Source organism: Typopeltis vanoorti, chromosome 4, assembly GCF_054136105.1.
Source record: "Typopeltis vanoorti isolate ZY-2024b chromosome 4, IOZ_Tvanoo_1.0, whole genome shotgun sequence".
In the NCBI taxonomy this organism is placed as follows: Eukaryota; Metazoa; Arthropoda; class Arachnida; order Uropygi; family Thelyphonidae; genus Typopeltis; species Typopeltis vanoorti.
Genome location: NC_143552.1, coordinates 113,917,086 through 113,944,221, shown reverse-complemented (window position 1 = coordinate 113,944,221; position 27,136 = coordinate 113,917,086). Strand labels below are relative to the sequence as shown.

The window sequence follows — 27,136 nt, the reverse complement described above, 5'->3', positions numbered from 1 at the left end:
TGTAAATGTGAGATGGTTCATGACTCTTATCTTCAAAAAATATATATATTTGTGTATTGCCAAAGCTGTTTTCTTGGCCTTTCTCTTCCTCTGTATCCATTAACTGATCTGTAGAGAGCAAGAACAAACACCAAATTTTGATCAATGTGGATGTGATTCTAAGTTGTTCCAACTACCTCATTTGGATTTTCAGAATTAAGGTCTTTGTTGACTGTCTTCAAGAATGACAGTATTATTAATAATGTGATCTTGCCATGTATCCTGATATCAAAAGCATCTTGCTCAAAAGTTATTGTTATTAACTGCACATTGAATAGTGATGTTCCATGGCTTGACTGATGGTTTTGTACAGACAAATTTTGGTGTTTGTAGTGATGAGTTCAATTTCCAGATATTAGTTAGGCTTTTATGGAATAGAAAAGCTTTCTTTTCACTGTCAGTTAGAGGATTGATGTAGGAACCAAGATACTGAAAAAGTTTTTACTTCTTCAATATGGTCATTTAGCTTATGTGTTTTTCAGTTTTACTGTTGTTGATTGCCAATCCAATCATTGCTGCATTTTTACATAGATTATCGAGATAGTTTGGGGTAGTCTAAATATAATTGATCTGCCATATGTAAATATAATAAAATTGCATGAAATTTCAGAGGACACTTGAATTTACAGAACATAATATATCACTAGGCTGAACTTCTTAAATGTCAAGCATTTTCAAGTAGAGTATGTGGGCAAATTTCAAAATAGGAATTAGACAGTGAAACTTATTTGTGTTTATGATCCCACAAAAGTTTCTACAAAGGAAGAAGTGGAGAAATTTTTTAAGTCATTAGGGAAGGCAACTGACAAAGAAAAAGTTGGTTCTTGTTGAACTGCAGATTAGGAAATGAATACTAGACATACAGAAATGTTTATGATAAATTTGAGAAAAGAGCAAAGGTAATGATATTGTAAATACCTGCTGGACTTCTGGCCATGGTCTAGTTGTTATCCAGGGAGTTAAACTCATCAAAAGAACTTCTTCCAAATCATGTGATGCCTAAATACCAATCATATCTCTCTTTGAATGCATTCACCAAAGAGACACAATCTCCACTGGTAGCCCATTCCACACATGCAATGAGAAAAATTTGGATTTCACATACGTCCCAAGTTTGTGTCGTGTACTTTCTGTTTTCATATGCACAATTTTATAGGCATCAATATCATCTTGGTTACTTGTCTTTTTAGTTATCTCCTCTGAACTCGAGTGCCTTTGACAGCAGTCAAAATGTGGTCTTATGAAAGCCTTATACATTAGAAGAATAACTTTCCTGTACAAAGTATACTCTTCAGTATTATATATATATCCTATGTGATGAATTTTAATCACCTTAGTAGTGTGACCCCTAAATTTTAACTGTCTACCATCAACCATTCCCCAGATCCTTGCTTCATTAACCACTTATAGCAAATCACTATAAATCAGATACTCTGTCTGTGACATGCTGGAAGTACTGCATAAAATTTATTAGTTTTGCATTAAAACTTAATGTACTGAAAGAGGCTAAATCAAATTCATGTTGAGAATCACCTGTAAAGACATGAGGAAAAACAGTAAAATTTTGTTAGTTTTAGCAAAACAAGGTGGTGTGTGGATAAGAGGTGAAGAGGATTTTTCAAGGTTTTCATTTCCACAATTTTATACTGCATACTGTTATTTGGGGAGGAGCTAATAACTGCACTGGTCCTTTTTAGCCAAGACAATATGATCTACTACTACTGAAGGATAATTTGGGAAGAAAATAATAGCTGGGATCGTAAACAAACTAAAGTGACAAGAAATTGTACGTTAATAACTGAATATACAAAACAACATGAAGCACAAATTCAAATTCAGTGATGACTGTTGAAAGTTTTTCCACTTAGTTATGCTATAAATTAAAGATTCAAGAAGTTATATATTCTTGGTTTCATCCTTGATCCAGCAAACACAGTTTGCACATGATCACTTCACGACTGGGCTACTAGTATATAGAGGCTAATGACTTCACATCAGTTGCCTTAGTATCCCAAAATATCCTTACAGAGATGTATGATGCTATGCATTATGGAAAGGACCACTACCCAGACCAGTTTCGACCTTTATTGAGAACTCATCAGTGAGAACCAGACCTGGAAGTGGTACTAAGGTTGGAGTAATGCAAAAGTCATATTTCCATATACAAGTAGTCAAAAGATGTCACACCTTATTACTAAAATACTCTGGATTAGAGGTAGATGTTGAAAGTTTTTCCACTTGGTTATATTCAGTGGTGAGCTACAAGGGGCTAGCGCGAGCTCTTTGTTAAATTTTCCTCAAATGTACGAGCCTCTTGTTTACTTTTTCATTTTTTCAAAAAAAAAAAAATCTTTTTTTGAAACATATTAAGCGACAAACTCATACAGTAACCTAACAAAAATTAGTCTATTCGGCAGTGTATAGATTATTTGGAATTATTGTTTCAACTCCTCTATAATGAATGCGCCAAAGTTTGAAAATAAAATATGTGCATGTGCTATCTTTATCCTTCTCCCTTCTGGTAGCCAGTCGTATGGTAAAACCAGTAGCCAATCAAATGTTTAATAAAAGATTATAAAAGATTTCATTCTTATTATATTTTGATAGTTAAAAAATGTTTTTCTTATGTAAGATAAATTAACACAGTTGATTGTGTGCAAATATTTCATGTTTAAATCATGAAATATTTGTTTTAAAAATTATAGCCTTTAGGGGTTGATTGTCCTCTCATACTTTTTGATTGGAATTTGTACACAAGCTGTATTAATATAGGTTTTTGTGTGAAATAAGGTTTTTTTTTTTTTCCCTCAATGATGTGAGCCCTTTGTTAAAATTTCCATAGCTCACCACTGGTTATACTATAAATTAAAGATGCCAAAAAGTTATAGTGATAGAGGTGAATGGAATCAAATACTTGGTTGGATGTTGTTATAGACCAAGTAATGTGGATGTTGGTGATAATGAAATGTATGATCAAATTAGAAATGCTAATAAGAAAGTGTGATCATTATGGGTGACTTTAATTATAGCAATATAGACTGGAATGATGAGATAGCAACTGGAAGTAAAGAAAATGAGTTTCTTGAGTTTTTGAGGGATAACTACTTCAGACAGTATGTAACAGAGGGCACACGAGGATTGAGGGTCTTGGATTTGGTCATCTCATCAGAGGATGTAATTGTAAATGAGGTGTCAAATCATCCACCAATTGGTGAAAGTGACCATGAGGTGATTACCTGGGTGCTTGCCAGCAGTGTGAGGACCTCTGTGAGAAAAGAGTATATGTGGAACTACAAGGGGGGGGGGGGTGATTATGAAGAGCTCAGGAGACAGCTTGCAGGTGTAGCATGGAATGAGGAGTTAGCTGGAAAAGAGATCAATGCAGCTTGGGGGATTTTCAAAAAATATAGTAGATGCAATGTCTAAATGTATTCCAAGGGTGAGAAGGTTAAATAAGGTAGGTGTGAGATGGATGAATAAAGAGATTAAGCATGCGATACAGCGAAAAAGGGCATTATGGAGTCAGCATAAGAGAAATGGAAATAACCAATTCCATGAGGTTTACAGAGACCAGGCAAGGTGGGTGACTTGGTTGGTGAGGGTAGCTAAAGTGAGGTATGAACAGCAGTTAGCTAATGAAGCCAAAAAGAATCCTAATGAGTTCTTTCGATATGTAGCCAGCAAAAGAAAGAATGATTACAGAAGGATGGCATTGATTGGAGAAAATGCTATAAAGACAGCTGTTGCAGGATGTGTGGTGGAGATATTTAATGAGCAGTTCATAAAGGTCTTTCAAGCTTATGAATGTAAATCAAAATGGGGAGGAGAGAGAGAGAGAGCCTGACTGTAAGTGAGCAAGAGGTGTATGGGGAGTTGAGCAAACTAGATGTTAATAAGGTAGTGGGACTTGATAATATATCACCACATATTCTGAAGGAATGTGCCAGGGAGTTGACACCTGCCTTGACATATTTTTTTAATAAGAGTCTTGCACTCGGTCAAGTTCCTAAGGAGTGGAAGGGAGGGCAAGATTGTGCAATTTCATAAAGGAGGTGATTGAACTCAAGCATTGAACTATAGGCCTATCTGTGTGTCAGGTGTTGTGGTTAAGTTGTTGGAGAAACTTGTGAGAACTAGGATCCAGAATTGGGTTGACAACAATGGTATTATCTTTGATGGACAGCATGGATTTGCTAAAGGGAGGTCATGTTTTAGTAATCTACTTACGTATTAAAATAAAGTGATTGCTTCCTTGGACAGAGAAGGATACACAGTAATATACTTGGATTTCGCAAAGGCTTTTGATAGATTACCTTATGATAAGTTGACAGTCAAACTAGAGCAGATGGGGTTGGATATTAGATTAGTGCATTGGATTGGAGACTGGCTATTTGATAGATATCAACAAGTTGTATATGGGGGAGCGATATCCAGGAAAAGGAAAGTCACTAGTGGAGTGCCTCAGGGGTCTGTTTTAGGGCCATTACTGTTTAACTTGTATATTAATGATATTGGTGAAGATTTGGATGGAGATATTCAGTTGTTTGCAGATGATGCAAAGTTGGAATGAACCATGAAGAGTAGAGAAGATGTTGTAGCCCTACAAGAAGATTTTAATAAATTGAGTGATTGGGCACAGAAATGGGGATGCGAGTTCAATGTTGCAAATTGAAAGGTTTTAAAATTTGGAAAACAAAGACGGGATGCAGAATTTATGCTTGGTGACGATATATTGTTGGAGATGGAGGAAAGAAGAGATCTGGGGGTGATATTGGATAAGGATCTGAAATTTAGTGGACACATAGCCAAAATTGTGAAGACAACACAAAGGCTTCTTGGAATGATGCGGAGGACACTGACTTGTAGAAGTAGGGAGATTCTTGTTCCATTGTATAAGGCCTTGATTAGGCCACACATGGACTATTGTGCCCAGATTTGGTCACCTGGTTTTCAGAAGGATGAAGAGATGTTGGAAAGGGTCCAAAGGCGACTGACTAAGGTAGTTCTAACCTCTGGAATGTCGAGTATGAGGAAAGATTGAGAAGATGTAATTTGCAGAGTCTGGTGGACAGGAGAAAGAGGGGAGATATGATAGAGACCTACAAGTTAGTAAAGGGGTTGTTATAGAATCAATGCTGGAGAAGTTCTACAGAAAATAGTGGGAGATCGGGGAGAACCAAAGGTCATCCCTGGAAACTGTATAAAGAGGGTGCGAGTAGGGGAGTGAGAAGAAGGTTTTTTCGTGCAGAGTTGTAAATGATTGGAATGCCTTGCCTGAGAGTGTGGTGCCTGCAAGGAATTTGAGTGTATTTAAGATACGGTATGATCTGTTTGTGGGATAAAAGGACCTCCCAGATGAGACTTTGACTCCATGAGGGTCTTGGTGTAATAATAATAATAATACAGGTATCCCTCGATGTTACCGCGTATATCAAAATCGCGTTAATCATATCTAATAATCAATGGTTAAAATTACAATTCGTCTATGATCGATTACTGTATTAATAATTCGTTTTATATGGTACTCTTTTAGGAAAGATAAAAAATGAATGCAAAGTAAATGTTTAATAAATTTTTTTTATCAAAAAAAGTTATCAAGAGTCGTTTGAACAGTTCCTTATCAGCATAAATTCTACGATAACAAGCAAAACGACTCTCCATACTTCGGCAAACAAGCAATAAAACATAAAGAAAAAACACTTCAAATATAATACATGATGGTATAAATTAAGTGGATATTGAATCCAACATTATTTCATAGCCAAATATAGAAACTACAAGAGTTTCGTGCCGAATATATAGAAACTAAAAGTTTGGCGGATGCAATCATAAGCAACCTTATGGGCAACTCGTAGTAAAGGTGGAGGAAGCTCTAGACCACTTTCATTAGTATTTTCCATAAATGTAAAGCACATCGCCTAGAGGACATGTATGATAAATATTGAATCCAACATTATTTCATAGCCGAATATAGAAACTACAAGAGTTTTGTGCCAAATATATAGAAACTAAACGTTTTGGCAGATGCAAGCATAAGCAGCTTTATTGGGCAACTCGTAGTAAAGGTAGAGTAAGCTCCAGATCACTTTCCTTAGTATTTTCCATAATGTAAAGAACTTCTCCTAGAGGACATGTATGATAAAAAAATAAGCCTTTGGTTCTATTTCAGTAATACATGATGGTTTATTTATTTTCAGTTACAATCTAGAAATTATTGAACAAAGAATAAAAAAACAACTAAACCATACTATATTGACATCGGAGGTCGCGGTATCTCTCAGATACAATTTACTGTTGAATATCACAAACCTTTACATAACATGTGTTAAACCAAACTGACAGCAAAAAACAGTGCGGAGTGTCACTCGTAACATATGAATGCACAGCTACTTATGACCTCCAAGCTATACACTGAATTATGTAAGAATATTTATATTTAACATTTTGCATGTATCTGTTAGATCAGCTGCGAGTTCCTCGGGGTTAAAGGCACGTATATCAAGGGATTGCCGCAATTAATTTCGCAGCGTTAATTAAATCCCACGTTGAGCAAAATCTACATTAAGCATGGGATACCTGTAATATTCTTGGTTTCATCCTTTAATCAAGTGTAAGCAAACAAAGTTTGTGCATGGGCTACTTGTATATGGCAATATGACTTCTGCATTACTTCAACCTTGATACCACTTCTGGGTCTGGTTACCACTGATGAGACCTCAATAAAGGTCAAAACCAGTCTGGTAGTGACCATTCCCATAATGCATAGCATCATACATGTGTGTTATGTGCAATGTATTATGGGATACTAAGGTAGCTGGTGTGAAGTCATTAGCCTCTATATACAAGTAGCCTAGTTGTGAAGTGACTTCATGCACAAACTTTGTTTACACTTCAATGAAGGATGAAACCAAGAACATAACTTCTTGGCATCTTCACATGCTATAAATATGAAGTATAAAATTGACTAGCTCACAAAGTTTTCAGACTGTAGAACCCATACTATTTCAGATAATTACATATTGTGTTAGGGACTACAAGGTGGCAGCACTTCACTACATCTCTTCAATGGATGCCACTTAAAATTAATGCTAGTCTTGTGCAAGCTATCTGTTATTGGCTACCTGTGGAAATTGAACTGCAAACTCAGTCTTCAAAAAGTTACATAGGCTAGAACAGCCTTGCCTACCCCTATAAGGCAGTGTTTCTCAAAGTGTGGTATGCGTACCCCTGGGGTATGTGAAAGATCTTCAGGGGGTATGTGGCAATTTTCGGCTATGCATCATTAATGCATGGAATCGTTATTAAGAAAAAAATAATTATTTTAAACGTATATATACTTCTCAATAAATTGCATGAATCCTCCTACTCAAATTGTAATAACTGCTTCATTTGAATAGTTTGCAAATTTGCGGGCGATCACTCGTGAATCTTCGTTCAGCTTCGTATATCAACGTACATTGCAAGCCTGCATTCATTGTATTCCCCTGAATCTGATATTAATATTGAGTGAATAAGATACCCTTTCAATATCCACAAATCTATGGCAAAGGGTCTGTCACCAATAGAAGAACAACTTTTAGAACTAGCTTCTGATGATTTCCTAAAAATAAATATAATGAGAATATGTTATTTTGGCTACAAATACAGAATGAATTTCCTGAATTAACAGATAAAGCTCTAAGGTTCATTTTGACATTTCCAAGTTTATATCTGTGCGAAGTTGGATTTTCGGCCCTTGTAGATATGAAGGTGAAGAAGAGGACCGCATCTGATATTGAAATGAACAATTATAGAGTTCAAATTTTGCTGAAATTTTATTTCACTCCTCTCATTGATTATAAATTATTTAAATTAAGTAAAAATTTACAGTATCTTTATAAATTTTGTTCTATTAAAAATAAATCATATTTTTTTTGTTTACATACATCTAACTTCAAATAAAATATACATTTAAAATGAAATATACTTATTTATCTATTTATTTATTTATTACTTATTATTTTGATAAGGGGTACTTGATAATAATGAAAATTTAAGAAGGGGTATATGGATATCTGAAGTTTGAGAAACACTGCTATAAGGAAATAAAAGGCTTTAGTAGTGGATGGTACAGAGAACATATGTTTATTTAGTTCATTATGCAGATTTCAAGAAAATAGCATTAAGTTTTTTTTAACATTTTGAAATTCTTGACTTTCATTTTTATATAATCTCATACTCTTCTAGTTTTCCTCTTTCTTATGTCTCTCATATTGTTTTAATTTTGCATTTGACAAACTTTTGTGTACTCTTGTCAAATACAGCAATACCTTAGTGCAGTTAGTGTATATAAATATTAAGTACTGAATGAAACAACACTGAGTGGAGCATTAATATAATAGGTTTCAATGTAATAGTTCCAAACCAACAGTTATTGTATTGGTGCAAAAAACCGAACATGATCAGATTGATCCTTAACGGGCATTATTTAATGTAATGCCAACACTTTAATATGATTGAATGGATTGATATTACCTCTGATTGAATACCAAGATGCATTCTAAACAAAAAAAAAGTTTTTTTTTTTTTGTTTAGAAAAATACAATTTAGTTTATACACATTTCTTCTTTTTTTCTACAAATAGCATTTTCTAAAGTTTGCTGCACTTTAATGCTTTGCTCAACATTGGGATCCCCATTCAATTATTTGGGGAATCATTCTCTACATTCTCTATAGTTGAAAAAAAAACTTTCAACTTATCTACTGAAAATTCTTTTGGAAGCACTTTAGCATCGTTTACCCTTAATTTTCTTCTTTTTCTTTATATGCACGTTGCTACTCTATCCATATGGTTCTGACCTTGGAATGAGGCGAGACACACACATGGCACTAGTGTGCTACAGGTTTTGTGGCCTTTCATGTGTGGATTAGATATATATATATATATATATATATATGCCACCATCTAGAGCAGCGTTTGCCATACTTTTCTACGACGGAACACTTCACAAATCCTGAAATTTTCACGGAACACCTTGGTTATTTAGTAATGTATTAATTGTTAATATAGCTGATATTTTTTTATTATTAATTAATAATTGATCATTAATTATTAATTAATTAAACATAAACATCATTAAATTAATTTGTGTTGATTTTCATTGACATATCCCATTCTGGTGACCAAATATTTTTAATATTATTGTAAGTACTTATGAGTGAATGCAGACTTTTTCTCCTTTTGTACATCCTGGAGATCACTTTGTAGGCTGGTGGTGGATGACTCACTATCTGTTGAATCACAAACACCTTCAATAAGAAATTTCTTAATACCAAAATTAAACAAAGTCCCTTGCCTCTTATTTATATTAAAATTTAAATCTGCAGACCTATTACTTTTAAAAAAATCACGGCACTATGTTTTCGAAACTTTCACCCTACAATATGAACTTGCGAAGAAAGTATTCAATATTACTAGATTTGAGAACTGGATACAGACTACCTTGATCTTCAATTTTAGTAGAAAAATTTTCTTTATACTTCCTTGCTGATTGGTCGCTAACATTTGCAACAGAGATGTTATTTCTTTCAGTTTTGAAAACAGAGGATACGCTGCCCATTGTTGTAATCGGCTTACAGGCAATTTTTATGAGGGGTCATAAACAGCGGTATTCTCTTTCCTGATTGTTGAAAGATTTAAAGTGTGAAAATTATTGATAATTCATGAATATTTCCATGTTTAAAAATATGCTGCTTGGTCACTGACGTTTGCTACACAGATGTCATTTCCTTCAGTTTTGAGAACAGAGGATATGTCGTCCATTGTTATAATCCTCTTGCAGGCAATTTTTATGACCGGCAATTATCAAGTTGTGCTGGGTTGGATGACAGAAAATGTATGTTGACATTTTAATTCAAGACAGTAATTCCAGGTAGATTACCTGGTGCCTTGTCCAGTAGCAAAAATATAGTATTTTAAAATTTGTATTTTCTTTGCAGTAATGCTCAATCTTCTGACAAAAATAGCTTGCAAACCATTCTTCAAACAATTCTCTTGTCACCCATGCTATTTTATTTGGTTACCATATTACTGAAAGACTGCTTTTTGAATAGCCCTGAAGAGCCCTAGGATTTTCTGTTCACACAAGCATAGTCTTTAATAGAAAATTACCAGATGCTTTTCCACCTAATCAAACAGTCAAACAGTCTCTTGAAGTTTTGTATCCTGTTGTGAATTTTTTTTATTTTTTGTAAATAAGAGTAGTTTGTGAAATCCTCCCCCCCCCCAAAAAAAAAAAATCCAGTTTATTCTACATTGAAAATTTGTTCATCCTTATTAACTATCTTCTTCAATAACATTTTTAAATTTTGGAAAATTTCACAGAAGCAACAGCTTTGTTATGTGTTATATCTAACATTTCATTCTTCTAAGATTGAATCCATCCTTTAGGATTGCTTAAGGGTCATAGCCAAATAACTGAGGGAGACCTCCACATCGCCTTTCCGGAATGTGAAGAACTGACTGGGGGCGTCTAGCTTAATGTCCAATCCTCACTTTCACATGGTGTGCCCTGTTAGTAGGTATCTACTGGGTACTGAATAAACGAGGATAGGCTGGTAATTTGGAACTCACCGACCAAATTGTACTCTCAATATGAACCACAAAAATCAGGAGATATATTGAATAAAATAACAAATGCAGCTGCAAAATAACTGAATATGTTTTATTGTACTGGGTGCTTAAGGGTCCAAGCTATATAGCTGGGAGGAGACCTTCATGTCATGTAGCCTTTTAAGAAATGCTGAGAACTGATTGGGACTTCTGAACCTGATGTCCAGTCCTCATGGTATATCCTGTTAGGTATCTAACTGAATACTGAATGAACTAGGATGGGTTGGCAAGTTGGGATTTAGCTGACCAAATTGTATTCTTATTGACTTAAACCACAATGTAAAATTATGTTTTATTGTACTGATGATTCACTCATTTTAGCAAACGATGCACCAACTTTTGTTCTATTGTTTATATTTACATTTATTTTTCTCAAAGGTATAAGATGCACATAAAAAGTTTGTAAAGTAGCCACATCTTTGCTGCTGCAATAGTATTGTACTGTGGCTAGATATTTCACTTCAGTAATATAAAGAAGAACATTTGATAACTTTTTTGAAATGCTCAGAAATGCAGAATATTTGAGAATATTTTTGTAACATTCAGGAATGCTTTCCACCTCAATTTTACAACACATTGCTCCAGTGATGAACTAACTATTAATGTAAAATGTAATCAATATAATCGCCTTTCTTATGAAATTACAGTAAATGTATTGTATTTTAAACTAATTACAACCACATTATAGCAAAACCTATACTTTTGAAGTTGCATTATGTGAGGAATTGCTGTATATGATTTCCTATTATGCTTTTTGCCTACTGACCTCTGCTACAATTTTGTCCCCAGATTTATCACTCTTCAATACATGTCTCTTGATCATAAATTATTGAGTGTTTCCCCTCTCCCGCAAAAAAATAACATTGTGCCTTATAAAATTGTGCAATCAGAATTCCATATGCTATTGCAAACCACACTGGTTTCCATAAATTAAGGAATAAAGAGAGAAATCATAATTCTAAAACTGTATGGTGAATTGCTATGCAATTTGGTGAAGAGCAGTATGATATATAACACTTCATAGGTGCCAAATGGGATGACACAGGAACTTCTGCTCTTCCTTTCCTTGGTCTGAATATTGCTTTAGCAAATCCAATCTAACACCTGCTCCAAATGAGTCACAGAAATTATCCTTACCAGCATGAAGGCCTTCATTCCCTATTCTACCCAGAATTTTTATCTGCTTTTCAAGCTCTGGTTCAACAAAAAGTGTATCAGAGCAGTCAAATAAAATAAAATAAAATAAAAAATCGGCTTACTGCAAGTAAGCTGAATTTTTTTTTTAGGGGGTGGTCTACCTGTCACCCTCTAATTGGGCTGCTATCTTCCTCTCTGATCGTACACTGTATGTCATGGTTGATTGATCTCTCACTTCAAGCTTCACCACCAGTGCAGGAGTACCTCAGGGCTCTGTTCTATTCACCTACCCTCTTTCTTATTTACATAAATGACCTATTATCAATCACCACTAATTCTATCTACAACTAGTGCTTTAAACATTGATCTATATACTATCCTTCATTGGAGCGAGGACAATCTGGTCATATTCATTGCCACCAAAACTCAGCCTTGTCTATTGAAATATCAGCTTGCATTCCCTTACCCTTGGTAATACACAAATCACCACACAAGCTCAGATCTCTCTGCATGGACTAAAGTCACTATCAGTATCTCCTGCACATCACATCATACTGAATTTCCTAGCATCCAAAAAACTAGGCATTCAAGATACTTTTTTTTACACCCAACCAAATCTTAACTGTATATAAATCCCAAATCTGCCCATGCTTAGAATACTGCTCATGTGTTTGGGATGGAGCACCTAAAACTACACTAAAAATTTTTAACGCTGTCCAGAAGAGAGCAATTCAGCTCATAGACAATCCCTCTCTTAGAGATTCATTCAACATCTATCTCACAGATGCGATGTTTCGCCTCTGTCTATTCTATATGTACTACAATGGTCATTGCTCCACTGAACTGGCAACCATCATTCGTCCACTTTTTTTTTGAACCTGCTAATATGAGAGCAGCTGATGCCCAGCAGCCTTTACTGTGCACCTTGCAAACACACCTAACCTGCTTTTCACGTTCCTGTTTATTCCATCTACTTCTGTCTGGAGCACCCTACCACAGGAGGTATTTTATATTTATGTGTGTGTGGATGGGAGGGTGTATATTTATTTATTTACTTTCTCTCTTACACACTCTGAGTTGTTAAAACTCTTAAATTCAAAATAAAAGAAAACATAAACTAAACTCCAAATCTAGCTTGCAAACAGGTTTATATCCCAAAATATCTCATATGCAACCTGACCTCTTAAATTAATCTATTAACTCATTAATTCCATTAAGAGATTGAGTCTTCACTTTCTTTTTAACCAAAATAAAAATCTAATTTACAAATAACACAAATATATACAACATCAAGAAAAACACTTTGATGTGCACAACTTTCTTTCAATCACATAAACTAACAGATATTGTTCCCTGTGGGCATCTGGAATTTCAATTTCTTGCTTCCTACAGAAACTTTCATTCTTTATTTTGTTCACACAGCAGAAAGATTAACATAAAAAAGTGCTCTATAGCAGAAACATAAGGCAAGCAAATTCTTCTGGCATCTTAAAATCATAGAATACTGAAAAAAACATATCCTGGCTTCATCTAAGACACTTCTATAATTCCACTATCTATATAAAAGTAACAGCAAGATCCATTTGAATAAACTACTAAAACTCATCATTTATCACTTTAGAATGAATTAACTTTCTATGCGAGTCTCAATGTTCTCCTTAAAACCTTATCAAAATTTTTAACACTTAAACAGAACAAATTTGCCTTCTATATGAAAGTTTCTGAAAAAATAACCAAAACCAAATGAACTATTATAAATCACTTGTCAGACTGAAAATCCTAAATAGACAAACTTTACTGTGCCAATTTCTATATGAACTGGCAAACAATAAAATTCCTTTTCACCTTTGACTGAAATAAATCCTATATGGAATAATGACAATATACTTTACACTTATTTCTTTGTACAAGGATATCCTCTCTCTGTGTTTTCCATTTCTAACTTTTCTTCTAATTTCTGTCCAGTCTTTCATATATTGAAGGCACTAAAATTCCACAGATTATCTCCTGCTGCGTGCTCCTTTTCTACTCTCTGGACAACTGAATGTTTAACAACATTCAATAACATTCTTTTCACTTCCACTACAGTTCATTATCGTGTGCTCATTACTGCTCTCCAGCATTGGGCTTGAAACAACCAAGTTATTCATTTTAATTTTTCTGAAAAAAAATTTATTTAAATTAGATATTAAAGTGTAATTTTCATAAAAATGATTAATCATACTGTCACAATGAAACAGCCAGAATTTATAACAATTCTTCATTTTTCAGTCTTTTATACATTAAGGTAAGTTAATCGTTTTTATGATAATTACACTTTAATATCTAATTTAAATAAAAAATTTTCACAGTTATACAAGGCTTCAGTACCCAGAGATAAAATGGCATCACAAAGTGTCTTGCTCATGACATGCAAAAATAAGTAGATGTGTTTAACTAACAACTTTACAAATACTGCATCACTAATTTCTTAACTTGAATTCATTTTTCTATTTGTAACTTCTTGTGGGAGATCTGAATTTTAATACAGAGTACCTCAGTAAGGAATGTGATTGTCCCTCACAGCAGTGCAGTGCTCACAATGATGTTTCATATTGTTTATAATGGTGTCCAAGAGCTCAGTCGGTAATAACAACCACTGCTCCTGAAAAGCTCTCCTAAGTCCCTTGAGGTTTTGGGGTGGGAGGGGGTTGAGAGCAGCAACATGTCTATCTTCCCACTTAGAGCATCCTAGACATGCCAGTCCATATGTATGATGGTCTCTTCTGGTCCAAAATTTACCCCTACAAGATAATACTGGACAGATCATAGCTGATTCAAGGTAGCACTCCTGTTTTGGTGAGCAGATAACGGGAGACATCAGTCACCACTGTAGTTGTAGCCTGTGACCTTCCTTCACTGTATCTCCAGGATTGTAACTATTGGGATCGGTTCCCAATAGTTACAATTACAGAATGATTTGCATGCAACTGACTATCTCAGATAGTTGCATGCAACTGACTATCTCAGATAGTTGCATGCAAATCTTTGACAAGCCTCTTAGTCTTATGATGGCCTGCCACCTGAATTAATCAGTTAAATGATGCTTTGCAGCTGTATCCAAGAATGTTGCTATCACAAAATATCTTATTCTCACTCTAGACATGAAATGAAGAACCACTCCGAAACATCCATCTGCTGTGGCTCATTTGCACGTACCGTTGGCAATGTCACTTTTTACGTGATGTACCTGTTTTGTTTTGTTTTTATCCTTTTCCCTCTGAGTTACCACAATCTTTCTCTTTGTTCCTTAATTTATGGAAACCAGTTTTTTTTTTCTTTTTTAATCTGTTTTTGTTATGTCAGATCAAATTCAATTATGTCAAAGCAAATTTAATTTATGCTTTGCTTCTTGTCAGTACAAAAGTATGAAATGAAGATCAGTAATGTCCCTAGGTTAAAATAAATCTGTTATTTGAAATATTATACTAAACATGAGATTGTAAAGTGACAAAGGAATCTAGTTAGTCCTTAGCTATTGAAAGCTTAAAATTCTTTAATTATTTATGTATTTCGTATAGTGATACAATGGCTGTGAGCTCCTTTTACGTGGAGGTACGGCACCATCTCAATCCCCCACCCTAATTTTATCTGAGCTCGGGACCAGCATAGCTGAAGAATCAGGCCTATGGCTGGGTCTTAAGTATTCCTGACTGTAATCCATGTGTGTGTGTGTGTGTGTGTGTGTTCATTCGTTCACGGGGGCCAGTTTTGCCTGTTCAGGGGAGTGAAAAACTCGAGTTTCTAGGTGGAAAAAAAAAAAAACCTACCTCCATATGAGACTGGCTAACTCACCTTTTGTCGAAAGAGTCTTTCCGACCAAAGGGCTTTGTCTATACTGACTAAGCTACAGAGGCTCTAAATACTTCATAATTTTCATCTGCTGATACTTGAAACTTTGCAGTGCATGGGAAGAAGTGAATTAAAGACTGCTTCACATACTGAAAGGGAAAGTGGGGGAGGATGAGTGATGCTTTCAACAGCTTTCTAAAGCTTTCTGTGAGATAAGTTCAAGAAGCCATAGTTATCTAACCAAATGTCAATACCTTCTAGAGTATTTATTTCCTTGAGGGCAGTCTTTTTTTTTTTTTTTTTTTCTGAAATTTGCTATAACCTTTATGTTTCTCTGGTTTCTTAGGGATTCACTATAATCATATGAGCATCTACTATATTAATAGATAAAGTGCACATCAAATCCCATTGGGCAATTTACAAATTTTTATATGAAGTAAAACTTTGACATAGTTCGATTAATGTAGAAGATAGTTTAAGATTCTCCATGTAATATACATTCTATATAGATATGGAAATCAATATTTTGTACTAAAATTTCTGATGGTTTTACTGAAATTAAACAGAGCTTGTACCAACTTTTCTGGGAATTCCTTATATGCAGTATCAGAATGGTACTTAGCAAGCTGTCTCCTGGCAAGGATAGCAAGTCTCAAATGGACATTAATTTTCCTTTGGTAGGTTCTAAGTATCCATAGAGACACAAATTAGCTAGAAGTATAAAGTGTAGCATTGCAAAAAAGAGGACCAAGTCATGGCCATACCTCATAATCTTATTTTGCATATCTTTTTATCAGCATATGTTGCTCAGATATAGATACTTCATGGTTAGAAGCAGTTATTTGTCAGTTGTGGACAATACCCAAATAATTATATACAAGCCATATGCCCAGCAGAGTTATTCCTGTTTAGCATCAGCAGCCTATAATGTTTATGCCATGCATTTTTAAAATTAGATTTGCTTATTTGAATTGATCTAAAAATAAACTGGCCTAAAGATGTTAAGCTTGACCATTTATGTGTTTTAATGTACATGATGGATGAAATGTATTAGCTACTTTAAATTTTGAATCCATATGATTTCAACAGCATCTCAATTTGATATCTTTGTCTTTCATGACATTTAAACATATAGCTACTAGGATGGTTAACATGTGTCAAGTTATGAAATGAAATACCAATAATTGCTTGACATAATCTGTTAGCAGAGTTCACTCTGGCAAAATTCCTTCACATGAACCCCTCTAATGAAGAATAGATTTGAATTAGATGATGGTATTTAAAAATTCATTATGCTGTATATTACTAGATATATTGTTGGTCTAGTATTTGTTTATTACTCGATACGACTAAGGTTTTTTAATATACTATTAAGATAACTGCATTTTTTTTTTAACTGGAATGTTTGACATGGAAACACATGTAGCCATGGAGGAACATAAGTTACAGAAAGAAGAGAGAATGGAGCTATTATTAACAGAAGAAGAGAAGGATGCTATTAACAGTTCTGGAAAATGAGAAACAGTACTAAAAAAATTAGGTCTGCATCTCTCCACCCTTGCATTCCTTAAATATTTAAATTTGTTAATGTTAATAGTTTAACACACACACATTATTAGTTCTGCTCTGCTTATTGTATTCAAAAAGTCAAGTTTGAATATTCAATTTAATCTATGATTTTATTATACCATTGCCTGATCTTTGTTTAAACAGTTTGGGAATAATGATGATATAGATTGCTTGATTTTGTAACTCAATATAATTATAATCATTATTACTTCATGTCCATAAACTATTACCAGGCACTTACTTGTTTTATTTCCTACTCCAGAATATAGGTTAGTGGCTTTTATCAGTCATATGGGTACTTCTACTATGGTAGGACATTATGTTTGTCACATTCTCCGTGAAGGTCGATGGGTCATCTATAACGACAGTAAAGTTGCATTATCAGAACATCCACCTAAAGATTTAGGATATTTGTATTTGTATCAGCGAATGTGATGTACATATTGACATCTAGTGTATTATGGAAACCTGTTAATGTCGCTACATCATAATTTATGGTTATTTTATATTGTTATTTAGAAAGAACGTTTATTACTGTTATTAGTGTGTGTGTGTATATTGTGTATAAAAAAAAAAAAAAAGTTACACACATGCACAGAGTGTAAGTAATAAAAATATAAAACCTTAACGTTGTTATTCTAACCAGATAATTTCTCAGACTTTAAAAACTATTTTGTGCTTGTAAAAAGAAAATAAAGGGGAAAAGAAAAAGAAAATTTATCTTTGTAGACTTTTCATTTGTTCAATGTTTGGCAGGACTGAGTAAGTGTATTGTATGTCAAAGCAGATATTTTATTTGTTCATTTAATTATGAGCAATGTGTAAAGTAAAGAGTTTAAATTATAGCTTTTCATTAATCTTTACTGATCATTCCTGAAAAATTAAAATCTAACCATGAAATCAATTGTGTTTTATGGCAGTATGATTACATGAAGTTGCTTTATTTATATATTTCATAACTACAATTTGTCATGTTTTCTAAACATATCCCATTGTAAAGAAATATCCACTCTACAAAAGCAAGCCTCTGAATAATTTAATTTGCTTTAAAGTATTCTGTTTCAGCATTGAAACTTAAATAAAATTTAAATCTCAATTGTATATTTTGCTTACTGAGATCATTAATTGGCAGGTTTCATTCTTTACTGTACAGAGTCCCTTAACATGGAAATGAGTAAAAGGGCTTTTGTATTTCCCAAAAGTCCGGAGAGTTCTGAAGCAGTTAATATTGATAAATGTGATATACTGAGATAACATACATTAATACTAATTAATGGTTTCTATGATTTCACAAATTTATTATCACTAATCTTCTGAAAGAAATTATCTGAATGAATTATACTTATATAATGGTACATAACATACATAATGGGTAGTGTTTGTAGAGAGCTCCTGAAAAGATAAGTATTGTTTTAAGTAATAATTGGTAAAATTGCTTTAATCTTACGTAGTATTATTTACTTTTCGTATCTTAGCGTGTCTGTGTGATTTTTGTGTGTTTTCTAAGTTATTTCAATTAGTAATTTGATAGATACGATTATTAGCGTGCACATGAAGCCGATAAGAAATACAATGGCATCCAGATCGCCATCTTTGTCCAAAAATTTTAATATAAAGGAGTTTATTCAGTGTACCTTTATGAAATGTATGCATTGAGGAGAGCGGTTGGAGTCTGGTTAGACAATGATAGTGGCATGAATGTATGCAGAAAGTGTAAGGAATGTGAGGATTTAAAGTGTGTTTCAGGTCATGAAAGTGATATCATTGTTGAAAGTCAGAATGTAGAAAATAGTGATATGATATTTGCGAGGTAGTACCAGATAGCTGTGAGAATGAAGGTAAAAATACAGAAGGAACGAATGAATTAACGAATAATAAAAATGATGAGACAGATGCAATAAGTGAGATCGCACGGAGCGATACATAGGGCGAATCGGACCGTTGGCAAAATTGTTTACCGAGTACTAACTAATAAACGGCAAAAGTATGATAAGAAAAATAAGAGTATGATCGTGAGTGTAAACAAAATGAAAGAGTGAGTGTTGTACGGAGATTCTTTAGTAAGAGGTGTGATAGATGAGAGTTTGACAAAATCGTACCAACCAGATGCAAATGTTAAGGATGTAAGCGAGTCAATTAGAATGCAAAAGCAGAGGTGAAAGAATTGATAGTAGTAGCAGGAACGAATGATTTGAAAGGAGACAAAATGGCTATGAGAGAAGATTTGAAGGAATTACTTGAGGTAGCAAAAGAGAAGAGAGAGAGAGAGAGTTAGGATGGTGAGTCTGTTTCCGTGGTATGACAGTGAAGAGTATAGAAGCAGGGCCAAAATTGGTAATGACTTTATGCGTGGATTATGCAGGAGAAGTGGTATGGAATTTGTGGATGTGTGGAGTGAGTTCGATGGGCGAAAGGATTTATATAAGATGGATGGTTTGCATTTGAATGGATTTCATGTACGGAGACTTGAAAAGGTGTTGTTGAATGAAGTGGAAGTGCAGAATCAGGGAAACTAGAGTTATTAAAAGGGGGGGGGGGGGGAATGTGTGTAATATGCCCGAGCGAGTACGAAGGACAGCAAATCAGAATGGGATAGTTAGTATAAGGCATCAAAATAGGGATGGGACAAATGGGCTTCTGCAATTCATGTATACTAATGCCAGAAGTATTAAGAACAAGAAGGAAGAATTTTTGGCCTTGGTTGGCACTTCCAGGTCATAGATTATTGGCATTAGTGAAACATGGCTAACAGAAGATGATATAGCTAGTGGGATTGAATGTGACGGGTATGGTGTGTTCAGGAGTGACAGGGAGAATAAAATGGGAGGAGGAGTGTTATTGATGATAGCTGATGAACCACAGCCAAGGAGAATAGAAGTGGAACTGCATGATAGAGAAAATAGCACATTTGAGGCTATTTGGTGTGAGATTGAGACTAGCAGAACAAAACATACAATTGGGTGCTGCTATAGACCAGGTGATGGAATAGATGGTGGAGATAGTATGCATAAGCAAATAGAAGAAATGAGTGGAAGGAGGGTAATTATTATGGGAGATTTCAGCTATGGTAACATTGATTGGAAGGAGAAGAGGACACATGGGGATAAGGAATTGGATTTTATGTGGTTATTAAGGGATAACTATCTGCCACAGCATGTAATGAAAAATACTAGGGGTCAGAGAGTGCTTGACCTAGTAATTGCATCTGAGAATTTGGCTGTAACGAGTATGACCACGTTGCCACCAATTGGTGAGAGTGATCATAGGGTCTTGGGAGATGGCTAAAGGTGTGGAATTTACAATTAAGACAGGGTACATGTGGAATTATTGGCCTGGTAAGTATGACAAGCTTAGGAGTTTGATTGGTTCAGTGCCATGGCATGTAAAACTGCAAGGGCTGGATGTTGATAGTGCATGGGAGGCAGTTAAGAAGTGTTTGCATGAAGCAATGGCTGACTGTATACCTAGAGTCTGAAAAATAAATCAAATATGGGTTAAATGGATGAATAACACCATTAAGCTTGAGCTTCAAAAAAAGAAAACTGGAGGGAATTTAAGGAGAAAGGTGGCCGGCAGGCACATGAACAGATAAAGCGCAGGCCAGAAGGGTAACGAGTGTGGTAAGAAAAGCGGATTATGAAAGAACATTAGCCATGCCGGCTAAAGAGAATCCCAAACATTTTTTTTGATATGTTGCAAGTGAAAGAAAAAATGTATATGGCAGAATGATTTTAAAGAATGCCAATGGTAGGGAGGTAACCGAATCAGTTGATATAGTGGAATTACTAAGCGAGCACTTTGCAAGAGTATATCATCCAGGTGGTGGCATTGCAGGAATGAATGAACCAATAGCTTTTATGGGAATTGTGGTGAATGAAGTGGAGGTGAATAGTTTATTACAAAACCTCAATGTCAGTACATCTGTAGGATTGGATGGTATACCACTCGTGTCGTACGTGAAGCAGCTAAAGAATTGTCAGTGCCCTTGACCATTTTTTTTTAATTTGAGTCTCGGATCTGGGTTAGTCCTGAGGGGGTGGAAAGGGGAAAAGAGTTCCACTACATAAAGGAGGTTCCAAGACTGCTGTTGTAAATTAATGACTGATCAGCACATATCAGGAACCGTTGTCAAGGTCTTGGAGAAAATAGTCTAGGAAAATACAGGATTGGATAGATGAAAATGGGGGACAGCATGGTTTCGTGAAGAGATCATGCCTCAGTAACTTGCTCACGTTTTATAACAGTGATGGCTGAACTAGTGATAAATATTCCTTGGCAACGATGATACAGCATCCTGGAGATCACTTAAGGAACTTTGCAGTGGGACTTTCTGGAACAGGCCGACACCGTTGTTACATATCTCCTATCATCGTCTATATACATTGGGAATTCTTTCCACATCCTTGGAATGGCTGGATATATGAAACTTCTATGAAGTGACACAGGAAACGAGCGACCATCTCCCTTGACAGCCTTGGAACTTCTCTAGATGGAGTTCTCCCAGATGTTCTACCAGGGGTACCTCCCCCCCCCCCCCTATGAAATCGCTGAGTCATGGCAGGAAAACCCTGTATCTTGCTGACCTTCGCGCTTGGCGATAGCCTCAGGTCTATACATTTTAATCCTGTCTGAGCTACCTCTTTGTACAATATTGGCGGTCAAATTTTGAAATTCGTACTAATATTTTTACAGATTACATATTTTGGTGGTTAAATAATTTAGCAAAATTCATTCTAATAATTTTCCAGATCACAAAACACTTATGAAAAATTGTTAACTACAAGTATTTTGCATTGACTCTTTCCCAAGTAAAATCGGTATATGTATATATATATAAGAATTTTATACAAAATTTTTAAACCTCTTGTCTGCGAATTTTCTGGAGAAAATCTGACTAGTTTTTTCTTGGCCTTAAATTGTACCATGTCTGAACATAACTTCTGTTTCTATCGCCAATTTCATTTCCTTTCTCCCTCAGGAAATTTTCTGTTTCTGTCATCTTGGATACTATAATCCTTGAACTTACTGTACCTTGCACTTGTTTCCTCTAGGGATAGATTCTCTCCTTCCAGGTTGTTGACGTATCCTTCGCTACATTTCCTTCTTTGGTGTGCAGCATATCTTACTCCGTCAATTTTCTGCCTGGTGTTTCTCATATTCTGATTTCCACAGCAATCGGCTTGGAGGCAATTCCTCTCCCACTCCCTTCCAAAGAGTCCCCCAGACAAACTAATTGGTCAGATCTGCCATTGTACAGCCATGTTCAATCAGAGTGTACAGTTAATGTCTTCCTTTTATCCCTTATCTTAAAATTTACTGGGGATAATTTTTCTAGAATCTCATACTGCCCGAAGCATTCCTACCTAACTTCCCCCCTTTTTATTAGTTGTCTTTTGCTCGAGAAGGACTAAAATCCCTGGTCTTAAGTCCATGTATTTTCTTAGCCTATTAGCATATGCTTTCGCTCATTGAGAGCTGTTTCTACTGGATTCAGCAATCATCTCGAGCTACTCCATTTTCCTCAATCAGGTTTATCTGCCTGGTATCTCCACCAAAAGTGGTGGAGATACCAGGCAGAAGCAATAGCGAGGTCATCCTTATCTATAAGAGTTGCCAAAAGGTGTGACACCTTTTTTTTTTATTAAATTACTCTGGATTTAGAGAAAGATGTTGAAAGTTTATTTCTCACTTGGTTAAACTATAATAAATTTAGTTTTATCCTTTATCCAAGTGTGAGCAAACAAAATTTGCACCTGAAAATATATTCAGGGCTGAATATGGAAAAGGTGGCACACCTTTTGGCAACTCATAAGTAAGGATGACCTCGCTATTGCTTCTGCCTAGTATCTCCACCTCTGGGCCTGGCTCCCATTGAAGAGACCTTAATAAAGATCGAAACTAGTCTGGGTAGTGGCCAATCCCTTAATGCATAACATTATACATGTCCGCAAGGAGATGTTTTGCATTATGGGAGATACTGGGATAGGAGTGTTAACTTGGTCCACCTGTGCTACGAGTTTTCTGGTGTTGTGCTGCCTTACCACAGTAAGGTAGTACAACACCATATTCAGTCCTGAAGATATTTTCAGGTGCAAACTTTGTTTGCTCACACTTGGATAAAGGATTGAAATAAATTTATTGTAGTCTAACCAAGTGAAAAATAAACTTTCAATAAGAATATATTTGATTCTCTTCGATGTAGTGGGAAGTGGGCAAATGATATCCATAGCCACTTATTGAAAGGGATGGGTTGGGACTGGAAATGGCTGTAACGGCATCTTCCCCACCCCCAATGTTAGATTTCTTTTGACACAAGTGACAGGAGGACACACAAGAGGCAACATCGTTTGTCATTCCTTTCCAAATGTATCTTACTCTTTGCCATGTTCGATCAAAAGCCATGCTAAGTCTGAGTCATGAAAGGTGTGAAGTACCCAAAGTATGACTGCAGGGACCTGGATTTTGTCCTTCCACCTCCCTACGACATCCTGTCTGGACAACAGAAAACTGTCTTCATCAATATGCAATGATTTGAAGAAGGAATACTCCTTTGAAAGTGTTTCACCACTCTTGATTCTATGATATCTTTCCACCCAGGGTCCATTTTCTGTGTCTCAATAATAAGGGGTTTGTCCCAATTCAGGAGGTGAGGCTTCTTCCTGTTTTCCTGTACACTTTCTATCTTATTTATAGAGGCAGCACCTTCCTCTCCCAGAGGGGTTTCTTCCTCTTGGTCAGAGTCCAAAGACCTTGACAAATAGTCAGCGACCACATTTGTTTTCCAGGGATATATTTGATCTCAACATTGAACTCCTGTAACTCCAGATTCTAAATTATTCTCTGGTTCTTATCTCTCATTGATGATAGAAAGGACAGTGGTTTATGGTCTGATCTTAGGATGATGTGCTACCCCAGCAACAGATATTTAAACTTCCTAAGGGAGAACACTTGCTAGTGTCTCCTCGATGACAGAGTAGTTTAGTTCAGAGGATGAAAGCTATTGGGCGGAAGTCATCCCCATCCTGTTCTAGTACTGAGGCAATGGTGTCATGAGAGGCATCAGCTGAGAAAAAACGTCTCCCCGAACCTAGGGTAAGCAGGAACCGGAGACCTGGTCACGGCAAGGTTTAGGGAGTCATATGCACACTGCTGCTCTTTCCCCCCATTTAAATTTGATCCCTTCTTTGGTTTAATTATAGGTTCCATTAATTTTGAACAATCAGGAATGAATTTCCTATAGAAATTTATCATTCCAATGTATATATATTTACGAATTTCTCTCATTCGTTGGGACCCTGACCTTCAGAATGGCAGTCATGTTGGACTGAATGGGGACTATCCCAGCCTCACTGATGTGACCCAAGTACTCTACTTCCCTTAAGAAGAACTGACATTTTGAGCACTTTAATGAGAACCTTGCTTTGTCTAACCTTGTGAGAACATGCATTAGAATTTCTTTGTGCCGTCTCAAGTCCAGTGAATAAATTAACACACCATCCTGGAAACATATTACCCCTTTCCCCAACATGTCTGATAGAACCGAGTTCATCAGAGATTGAAAGCTCATGGCGGAGTTTCTCGTGACTTGAGGAAGTCTGCAGAGTTGATAATTTTGCCATCTTGTAAGAGCAAAGTACTTCCTTTCTAAGGGGAATTTGAAAGTAGTTGAATTCAAATCCAGTTTGGAAAAGTATTTAGCTCCCTCTAGACCTACAACAGCTCAATCTTACATAGGGGAGAAGTCAATAGGTTTGATGACCTTGTTTACTTCCCTCAGATCTAATACGAACCTTAAACTTTTATTTGGTTTTTCCACCAATATGAAACGACTGTTCGATTGAGAGCTTGATTTCTCAATGATCCCTGCCCTTTCATAGTCCAACAGTTTCTCCATGTGTTTGATACTACTTCACATAAACAGGGGAAGTCGAGGTAATTTGGACTGCATGTTCGAGTTTGTCTGTGCAAAACAAAGGTGATTTCTTCAGTGAACACCCTTGGAAAACGTTGAAAAAATGAGTAAAACTCCTCTAATACTGAATTTGTCAGACTAGTAGCATTACTCAACATGGTTTCCTTCCAATTATAGGGTTCCTCGTCCGATTTCACTTCAATTTCCAGAGTTTCATTCATCCCCTCTTCTTCCTGATGTTTTCTCTCCTCAGCTCTGAATCTGAGCCGGTATTCTATTCCACAAAGGGATATTATTCCTTCAGCAAAATTGCACATAAACTTGTATCTCTCTAAGAAATCGAGGCACAGGATCACCTGATCGCTAGTATCTGAAGTCTCAGAAATAACTATCAGTTCATGCGATAGGCTTACAGGAAAACACGGCATGGTGAGTTTTACATTCACTTTTATTGAAGTGTAGAGCTCGGTCCTTGCAATCCCTGTTATTATATATAACAGGGTTTATTAATCTTATGTTGACATCCGAACTTATTCTATTTTTAAAAACAGCGTCCTAGGAATGACGGAAACGTGGGTTCCTGTATCAAATAGAACCTCACAAGAGCCCAGCACAATTGTTAGGGGAATTCTCCCTTTCATATGCATCGTTGCCACACTTTACATTTTATAAGTCTCAGGTACTTCTTAATTGGTTTGATCAACTGACGCCTCAGGATATGTAATAAGGTTAGTGGGCGTTTGCTTTGTTACTAAACCATCCTTAGCCCCCCCCCCCCCCTTTTCTTACGATTTCTATAATTTCACCAGTCTTTCCCCTCATTTCCCTGTTAGGATAGCTATCAAGGGTGCACCTTGCTCTAAACTTCTTTGACATGTTAACTACATGGCCCAGTGTTTTGAGTATACGCTCCTGATGAGCAACTGCGCCATTGTAATATTTAAAGTATTTTTATGTTCTTTTAAAGTTTTTATCTCCTTTCACTTATCTTATTTAACAGTCGTGATTTTGTTGCTTGAGATTGTCTTTTCACCTTTAATCCTTTCAGTCTACAATTTAATTCCCCCCACCTCTCAAGGTCGTAACTATGCTACTTTCACTGTGTAGTTTTGGTTTAGAAATTGCCTCTGGCTGGAGCCAATTCCTTTGTCTAACTAGCTGGCTTTCTCTAACACTGATCTTTATAAAAATTTAGTTGTATTAACGACTGCACCATTAAAGATCGTCAAGGAATTATTTGTCTTTCCTAAAGATTGTAAGAGAAATGCTCAGCAGAACACGGAAATATCTCTAATCAGGCAAGTTATTTAACAAACAAAACAATTTATTCATTCTAAGACATGGTAATTACAATTTAAAGGAAAAAGGAATTCACACATATCTAATTGTATCAGGCTCTTGTCAATTCCACCAAATAACAAGGCAATGCATGTATCTGTGTCTCAAATTACTTAAATCAGTACTTCTAGCCTTGAGCTTTGAGACAATGACAAATATTTACGTTCACGTGTACGTCAGACACATAGTTTCATCCTCTTTAAAACAATTTATCTTAGATAGACAGAGGCGTAGCTAGGGAGACACTTTGAACCTTTTTGAACTTTCGCAGTTAATTCTAAAATACAGTCTCGAGAACTCATTTCCAAATATTGTAATGCTACTGCGAAATTTCCTCACAATTTCTGTAAGTGTTGCTAGTTGTGAGAGGAGTTTTTCTAAATAAAATAGATTAAGAATTACCTACGTTATTATGAAATATACTTCGCCAATGTCATCGACGATTATGCTAACAGAAAAGCAAGAAAAATAACATTTTAGAATGTTTAAATTAAATTTTTACTTCAAAAATAAACATAGTGTTTTAATTTATTTCTCTATACGTCGTTTTGACTTTTTGTAGTATTTTGGTGTGTATTGAGAGGGGTGGCAAACTCAGGGACTACCCCAGGCGGATAAAGTTCTAGCTACACCACTGCACGTAGACCTACACACACCTG

General features: G+C 35.6%; 1 protein-coding gene across 2 annotated transcripts in view; it reads left to right on the top strand.

The window, feature by feature from the left end:
* Window positions 1-18,155, top strand: part of Usp5 (ubiquitin specific protease 5) — a 362,226-nt gene extending 344,071 nt beyond the window's left edge. For both annotated transcript variants that reach the window (XM_090391427.1, XM_090391426.1), the window contains exon 20: window positions 17,490-18,155. In XM_090391427.1, coding sequence (XP_090247553.1) covers window positions 17,490-17,662 — 173 coding nt within the window. In that variant the 3' untranslated portion in view covers window positions 17,663-18,155. The remainder of the gene's footprint in view (window positions 1-17,489) is intronic.
* Window positions 18,156-27,136: the final 8,981 nt, after the last annotated feature.